This window comes from Pungitius pungitius, chromosome 21, assembly GCF_949316345.1.
Source record: "Pungitius pungitius chromosome 21, fPunPun2.1, whole genome shotgun sequence".
Lineage (NCBI taxonomy): Eukaryota > Metazoa > Chordata > Actinopteri > Perciformes > Gasterosteidae > Pungitius > Pungitius pungitius.
Window position 1 is genome coordinate 10,799,664 of NC_084920.1, and position 8,431 is coordinate 10,808,094.

The following is an 8,431-nucleotide window of genomic DNA, read 5'->3' on the forward strand; positions in this document are numbered from 1 at the left end:
GTGGAGGGGTAAAGCCACTTGGTACCGTTCTCATCAATCGATCCATGTGACATGGCTGCATTCTCACTTTAAAACGGGGCTCACAGGGAATTCCTACTTCGTTCTCTGCTGCTTATTGATTCATCGTAAGAAGCTGCTGGTTTTCAGTATTTTATGGGGATTTTGTTCTGCACTTATTTGTCTCTATGCATTTAACCTTGTGATAGCATGTGATACAGATCTGACTTGCGCTTTAAGCCTAGTGAGATAAAGTACAAACATTAAGTGGGAGAAATAACCATATATATTGTTATTTAAAGAGGCCGTGCACAGAAATCATGCTAGCATGAAATAAGTTGCATCTTTTTTTAAATGCACGTTGAACGTGCAGCCGGTGATAGATTAAAAGTCCCGTTTCAAAGCTTCTGTGCTCATCCAACGGAATCCGTTTGAAGTGTAAATGTGTGCGTCTCCGATAAAGAGGAAGTGCCATGAAGCTCTCAAGTGTTTTCCTCCTCTCTCTTAGATGAAAACCCTCCTTCCCTTTGAGTTGAGGTCGAACCGAGGAGGTGGAGAAATGAGTAATGTACACACAACGCACTGTTCTTAGGAAGCACAGGCCTGGCCCGAGGTTAGGGCAAAGCCGCGTATCTTTCACTGGATTTGCTGGAAAGTTGTGTGACCTGAACTCAGGCTCTCGAAGGAAAGCGTGCAGCTCCTCCCACGTGGACTAAAAGCTACCGAATCGCGCCAGGTGACAATAGACGCGGGAGGGGGGGGGGGCGGGTCGTGTCAGCAGAACCAGTTATCGACACTCAGTAGCCGTGCATGGTTGCGTCATAGTACAGCAGTGCAGCTGAGCCTCACATGGGGAGGGGCGTGAGGGGGCTTGAATATGAAGAAAAAAACAAAAACCTTGAGCTCACTTACCTGCGGCGGCATGGCGTCACGCTGACAGGTCACTGTGCAAAGGTCTCTCAAATCGTATCTTTTTCTATCCAAATGGAATACACACAATTTGTGTACGGTGGCCGCTGCATCAATGTTTTTTTATGTTGCCGGAGGTCCATAATAAAGTGATAAACGCACATTACGCCCTTGTGAAATTGACACGGCTCACGACTGAGTGGTGCCCATCTGCACATTAGGGTTCCTTTAGGAGCCCAGGCTGACGTTGGCTCTGTTGTGATCCCCCCCCCCCCCCATGACTGGCCCTTGAGCTGCCAACCCATGTGCTCACCTGCTCCTTGTCAACTGCCTCTTTCTGCCGTTCAGTGAACGCTGGTTTTATTCCCTAGTTTCATGTCCTACTTGTTGTACATCTTCTCCCATCATCTCGGCCACGTGTGTGTATCTGTCCGCCTCTCACATACTGTTTGAACTATGAGAACAAACATCTTCTGGTCTCATTTTGTGACTGCTCGTATTCTTTAAGGCAACATACATTTCATTGAAGGCTGTACCATCATCGACCGCTGACTTCCCAACCTTGCAGGAGGATTCTGGGTAGTCCCGGGGTTTCCTATTGAGGGAAAGGGACATCTGCCCTAAAGGCAAAGCTGGGTAGAACCCTTCCCAAACTACCAGAGGGCCCGTGACGAGGAAAACCAGTCAATGCTCTCTCCGCATTTTCCCAGAGTGAGCCGGATACCTACGTGGAATTCATTCTTCCCAGCTGGGCGCAGCCCTTTCCCCTCCGTACGCACCGCCCCGGGGGCGAAGGCCTGCCGCTCGTCTCCGAAGCCCATTTAACAGCTCGTTACCCATTCGTCCCTCTCTCTCCCCGTTTCGGCACTCATCACTTCTTGGTCGTGTTCCACTTTCCCTAATGCGCTGGAAATGAGCCGTGGGCATCGCAGAGCGTAGTGGAGCAGATTCGAGGCGGCATTTTACCACTGCGCAGCATGAAAACACACACACACAAGACACAGGGGAGCGCCGCGCTGACACGGAAAGCTCAGAGGTTGGCCACCTAATTCAATCGGACAGCAGTTTAAACGCACAGAGGCCGCGGCATCGCGCCACACATAACGCTTAATTAAACGCGTTAGAGGGAGACGGACACACTGCACCGCCGGGTCCGGTCATTACAGCCCAGGTGCATTTCAGGGGGGGGGGGGGGAAATAAAGCCGGCAAACAAAACCCACAAACAACACGCCATGACACCCGTCCAGTTGAATCCTTTTATTTGCAACAGAAGGGTGACGAAGGTGAATCTCAGGAATTGTAAAAAAAAATTTAAAAAAATAAAATAAAACTTTAATACATATGATTTTTAAAAACAGTGCGATGCCATAGTTTAAAACTGAAACACAGCTAAAGAGACAGTGCCCCCGCGGCGTTGGATGAGGTCACACGGTGGCGTCCAGGGCCCGCTGAGGCTCGCGGGAGCTCATGAGGAGGAAGAGGCGCTTGGAAAGCTCGGGGCCCACGCGGCGGGTCGTCGACGTGACGCCTTCTCCTCGGCGGATCACCAGGTCGGACAGCAGGGAGAGCCGCTCGCCGTCGCCCCCGCAGAGGTCGTAGGCCTGGAGAAAAGGTGGGGAAATACGTTGAATGAACTGCAATATTCTAATAACAACAGGTAATAATAATTAAAACATGTACTGTAATCAGCCAAAAAGCCATTAACTGTGTGCTGAGGAGGGATTATGTGTAAACTCATGTCATGTTTGCAAAAAAGCCTTGTTTTGGACGTTGCAAACAGACCAACATAAGAAACTGGATGTCTTCTGGGAAATATCGACATGAATGGAGGACGCTTTGGGTCGGTCCCATGCAGCGGGTCGGCGGTGGGCGTGTACCTGGGCCAGCAGCTGAGGGGAGGGGTAAGCTGCCAGGATGGCCGAGGCCATGTCCGGACTGACCCTGTTCAACTGTTGGATCTGTCTCTTCCACACCTGCAGGAGGCCCTTCCCGTCTCTGTCCGACCGCTGCCCCCCCGCCCACTCGCTCTCCAGGTGGAACGAGAAGCCCGTCTTCTCCCTCTCTCGCCTGGCAAGCACACACACACGGGGGAATCAATGGTTGGCTCCTGGGGAGGGGGGGGGGGGTATATATATACACCAGCGTGCTGTAAAGAGGAGGAAGCGGGAGGCCGCTCACTTGAAAGGGGCTTCGGCGACTGCTCTGGTCGTCATGGCGATGTGATCGGAGAAGTCCTTCCACGTCGACAGGAAGCGGACGGAGACGCCGGTGTGGAGCTGGAGGTGCACCACCGCCTGACGGGACGCAACAACGAGTCACTATGAGACATCGGTCCCGGCTCTTCTCCCGTGGCCCCCCCCGACAGGAAACACCAACCTCTCCGTGCAGCATCCGTTCGTACACACGCTTATTTTTCAATACTCTGATCTGATACAGGTTTAATGTGGCTAAAGATTCATTTGTTCATTTCAAGAGTTTATCCAAAACCATGCAGGCATTTCATCACCATATTAATCATGAGGGAATAGGAACAGTTTTGTAGGGAATCGTTTACCAAAGGATGCCTCTGTGGTCCTCCAGCAGGCCGACCTACCTCCTCCACATCCACTCGCGACACCTCGGGTCGCGCCTCGTCCCCGCCGCTCTTCTTCCTCTTCCTGGCTTTCCCCGCCCCTCGCTGCTCACCAGCGACCGCCTGCCGGAGGCGCTTCTGGCTCTGAGACTTCTGGGCTCTGAGGACAGAGTCAAAAGAACAACAAAAGAGGACCTGAAGGCCTCCGCTCAGCTCGCTTTATTGCATTTCCTGCCTCTAACGGACGCGTTGAAAGAGAGGCGTGTCCTTCCCCACCTGAAGTATTTCTCCAGGTCGATGACCGCCAGGCTGAGGAGCTTCCCGACGTGACGCCTCTGCTGCTCCTGCACCCAGGACGTCAGGGTCGGGGTGGCGTCGCAGCGGCCACGCCTCCCCTCCTGCACGAGACACGCCCACACGCACCACCCGCCTGCTGCTGTTAGTAAGACACTCGGAGGCCATTTCACAGTAAGAGCGGACGCATATAAAACCACTCCCGTATTTCGGTCCGTTTAGTGGTGCGTTCTGCTCACTGCAACGAGCAAGGTTTAATATGACGCTGTGGTGGCGGGCGTGGTTTCGGCTCGGCTGCAGAGGGAGAGAGGGGGAGTGGCTCGGAACAGTGCCAGGTGGAAACACTTGGCAACCAGCTGGGGGGAATTAACGGGTCTCCTCTCGCCCCTATAAACAGTGAGGCGAGCGAGGACGGGAGGGAGACGGACCGACCGACCGAGTTAATTAATTGTGTGAATAAAAAGCATTTTTGAAACCCACAACCCTGCAGTCCTGTGCCGTGTCTTCAACCCCACGCACCCACACCTTACAGACGCATATGCAATGGTTATTGAGCTATTTAATATAGCTGCTGTGTAATGCCACCTTCTGCTTCGCTATATATGGTCAAAAAGTGGCTCACACGTATTATCACACTCATTTCTGTCATTATTCGAAGCATTACTGTGTAACTACGGGGCTGGGTCGGTTAATATAGGTCTCGTAGACAGACGCAGTTCACACGTGTGGGGGGGCGGGGGGAGGCGGAGTACGCCGCGAGCACCGACCTGAACGTAGCCGTGGACTAGAGTGATGAAGTCGTCAACCGTGATCTGCATCACCACGTGGGCCTCTGGCACGCCGCCTCCGTCGCCTGGCTGGAGACACGAAGACACCCATATTCAGGCGGCGCGGCACTTAGGGAGACGGCACGGGTCTGTGTGTGTGTGTGTGATCACCTGTGCACTGGGGGCCCTCCTCATCCAGCTGACGCTGCGTGGGACGGCTTGTTTCTCGACGGCGCAGCTGCAGCCGAGGGCCTGCACCGCCGCCAGCAGAGTGCCGCCTCCCTCCAGCTGTAAGAGGGCTGCGCGCGCGCACACACGCGCACACACACACACACACACACCGAGACATCAAATGATCACATCCCACAAACTTAACCCAGGAACCAGCGTTGTTTGCAATACGCCATTGATCTACAGACCCGGGTCCACGGCCACCACCATGTGCTTGATGCACTCCTCGGGCCGCAGGGCCTTAGCCGCCTCGGCCAGAGCTTTCCTCTCTGCTTTCTGTCGGTCTTGTTCCCGCCTCAGGGCCTCCTTGTCCCTCTGCTGTCCCTCCCGGGCCTGCCTCCTCCGCAGAGCCTCCTCCCGGGAGGCCCGGACCTCCTCCTGCGTTCGCGTGGAGGGTTTCCTCCTGACGGGAGAGGTGTCAGCGGGAGGCTGCCGTCGGCACGGGAGACCCGTCTCCTCCGCTCCACCAGGTGAGACCCCTCGATCTGATGATCTCTCCTGGTGGAGGCCGGGCGGACGCTCTGGCGCGTGGACCGGATTGGATGGCAAGCGGCGCTCGGCGTCTCCCCTCGCCGCGTCGTCTCGCCTCTGCTGGAGTCGCTGCGCCAAAGGGACATAAGGTTCGCCGTCATCCGAATCGCTGCTGATCGTCATCACATGCGTCGCCCTCGGGCCCTTTGGCGCAGAGGCCGCGGCGTCCGCATTCGGTTCCCCGTGTCGGCTCTGTGAGGCCCGGTGGAGGAAGTCAAACACAGGCAACGCCTCATCCAGGTCACTGGTGGAGTCACTGTAGCTGCCCATGGTCCTTCAGTAACATATATCCTGCATATTGGAAAGGGAGAAAAGATTTTACTTTTTTGAAACAATTGAAGTAACGTTATATATAGATTTATTTATTTGGTGCATACTGCTGGTTAACACTCTGCACCCACACTCTGTTTTGAAATGATAGAATAATGATCACCAGTTACAGATGTCACAGATACACTACGTCCTGCTTTGGGCACAAATTGCCGATATGGAATATGTTTCCAAATTAGTTTGGCACATCGGGGGGTGAGCGAATCCCACATTACAAGACTTGCTGACATCGAACCCTGGCACAAGCACTCTGCAGCCGAAGTTAAAACGGAAAGACACGTAGCTCGGTTAGCTTGACGCTCACTAGGTTTTTCGTACTCACTTTACACAAACGCTCGCCTGCAGATGCGGTTTATGTGAGACGTTAAAGCTACTAACGTTACATCCGGGACGCAGCATGGAAAGTTGGTTTTGCATAAGAGCGCTTTTTGATTTCCCGGGTAGACGTTACGTAGAAACGTTGCCTTCACGTTTATAAAGTAAAACTAAGCTTCCGTTCGGCATAGCCTTCTCTCTTTTACCCTATGCTTTCAACGTAATCTCGTTTCCGAAGACCAATTTTAGGTATTCGATAAACACCTGACCGTTTGCCTTGAAGCCTTAAATTAGTGTTTGCGACATGTAAACTAAAGAGGGCGAGCAATGCTTCAACAGTCAGGCCTTTGTCTTGGGGATCCTGAACGCAACAAAGAATATCCGGATGTGACCTAATACGTGCAGACGACGTGAGTGTCATCGGTCAAGATGGCGGCGCTGGCGTCCTTGATGCTCAAGTCCAGAGCAGGTATTTAAGTTTGTATTAAATACATTCTCCTAATGTTTTAAAGATGCTCGCACCGATGTGATAATTACGCGTATTTATTCCCAGCAGTTCTGGGTTTTCTGTAGACATTTTCCAACGTACGAATTAAGTTAACGTACATGTTAACGTAACATCAGCTAACTAGCAGAGCCAACGTTAGCTCAGCGTGTACATTGGCACTGAATGTCATAGAAACTTGATGCCAATCAGCAAACGACTCTAGACGTGCGCATGGGATTAACGCTCCTGGGGTTTGGTTATATTACTTGGTTATTCGTACTCTGGATTACGTTGAATGGGTTCCGCCTGCTGGTTTCAGGTCTGCTGGTACCCGGCCAGGCATCTCTTCTGGACTCTGTGAGGTGTGCGTCCAAGAAGGCCGGCGGCAGCAGCAAGAACCTCGGCGGAAAGAGCCCCGGTCGCAGATACGGCTTCAAGAAACAAGATGGTAACAACCACCTCCCAGAAGTGCCGTCACTAGCTATTCGTCCTCAAGTTAATTTCGAAGTGACAGCTTTGTTCTGCACAGGAACAATAATAACAATATATTTTTAGATTTAACTGTACCACCTAATGATGCTCATGTCCGGTTGGTTTTGATAATAATGATCTCTAACGTCTCTTTTCGTCCGGTCACAAGGTAATTTTGTCCATGCGGGTAACATCCTTGCTACACAGCGGATGGTGAGGTTTCACCCCGGCGCTCATGTAAGCAAACCCTTTTATGTATCACATCCGACGTGGAGCCGGAGGTGTGAAAATGTCCGCTTTATCGTCACTACTCCTGTCCCCGCAGGTGGGCATGGGAACCAACAAGACACTCTTTGCTCTGGAGGACGGCTTTGTCCGGTTCACCAAGGAGGTCTATGTCCCGCCTCCCCGCAGCCTCGAGTCCACCCAGGTCATCACCAAGCTGCCAAAAGGAGCTGTGCTCTACAAGACATTCGTCAACGTCGTGCCGATCAAACAAGAGGGGAAGTTTAAACTGGTGGACATGGTCTAAAACTGGACCGGGACAATGTTTTTCCCCTGGGAGACCTCTGATCGAGAAGGACTTAATTTTGACACTTTTCCTGATTTCTGGAGATCTAAGTGAAGAGCGCAGCCCGAACGCTGGGAGCAGTGAGTGGACATCTGCACATGCTTGAGTTGTGTCATTGTGTGACAGTCTATGGCACCCACAGAAAAGAGTTAAACTCACTCATTTACATCCATTTTCATTTAATTTACTCAACATACCTAAATTAAAAGTATAGAGAGAAACATTTCCAGTGATCATTTGAAAGATTTTGTTTAATTGGAGTCAACTGTGATTTACTTAGCTGATATAGTCCTAATGTAGTTCATCATATGAGTGTTTAACTTTGGGTAGTGCCATTTGTTAGTCATTTGCTAGCCATTCACTCAGGAGACCCCACCATATTGAGCCGAGGTGCTCTAATACTGTATTAAAGTTTTATATGTGAAAGTATTTGCTTTGTGTCAGCTCTATTGTCGTGACTTACATTGGTACTCACTGAGATGTGCTTTTTTTGTTATATTTGATGGAAGTTCTCTTTAAAATACAGACAAATCAATAAATCGCCCATAATTTACACTTAATGCATAAGCATGCGGAGGGTGGAAATAAACATGACCCTCAACCAATCGTGTTCCACACACGACTGACGGACAGCTGAAGAGTTGTGTACACGCATTTTATACTGCTGTCCACTCGTTGGATTAGAAATGAGGTTGATGTGTTTTTAGTGCGTCAGTCGAGGATCTCCAGGCTGTCCACTGAGTCCACTGTCAACCGAATACTTTTAAAGCACATTTTGTGTTTTAAGATAATTTAACACAAGTTCGCAGTACCAAAACTGACCTCCAGATGTCGTACAATACTTTATTACTTAATGTTCGGCTGGATTCATCAGGATAAAGTCAGCACTCAAATGGCTGGTGTGTTTCTTATTTTGGAGTAAGGCACAAGGAGGAAATAAGTACATTTAAGTATG

The 8,431-nt window shown here is 51.1% G+C and overlaps 2 protein-coding genes across 4 annotated transcripts; one reads left to right on the forward strand and one right to left on the reverse strand.

Annotated features, from left to right (window-relative positions):
• Positions 1-2,184: 2,184 nt before the first annotated feature.
• Positions 2,185-6,836, reverse strand: eme1 (essential meiotic structure-specific endonuclease 1). 3 transcript variants are annotated; one of them, XM_037464584.2, is made up of 9 exons: positions 6,715-6,836; positions 4,960-5,593; positions 4,712-4,839; positions 4,541-4,630; positions 3,756-3,877; positions 3,501-3,639; positions 3,086-3,201; positions 2,785-2,974; positions 2,185-2,508 (listed from the first exon to the last, which is right to left on the reverse strand). In XM_037464584.2, the coding sequence occupies exons 2-9, from the start codon at positions 5,570-5,572 to the stop codon at positions 2,332-2,334; spliced, it is 1,575 nt and encodes a 524-aa protein (XP_037320481.2). In that variant the 5' UTR covers positions 5,573-5,593; positions 6,715-6,836; the 3' UTR covers positions 2,185-2,331. The 3 variants fall into 3 exon arrangements, with proteins under 3 accessions (XP_037320481.2, XP_037320479.2, XP_037320480.2); XM_037464582.2 differs by lacking the exon at positions 6,715-6,836 and adding an exon at positions 5,955-6,241; XM_037464583.2 differs by lacking the exon at positions 6,715-6,836 and adding an exon at positions 6,011-6,143.
• mrpl27 (mitochondrial ribosomal protein L27) lies at positions 6,275-8,029 on the forward strand. The gene is made up of 4 exons (XM_037464587.2): positions 6,275-6,416; positions 6,754-6,882; positions 7,075-7,142; positions 7,231-8,029. Exons 1-4 carry the CDS (start codon positions 6,377-6,379, stop codon positions 7,435-7,437), a joined length of 444 nt encoding a protein of 147 aa, XP_037320484.2. The 5' UTR covers positions 6,275-6,376; the 3' UTR covers positions 7,438-8,029.
• Positions 8,030-8,431: the final 402 nt, after the last annotated feature.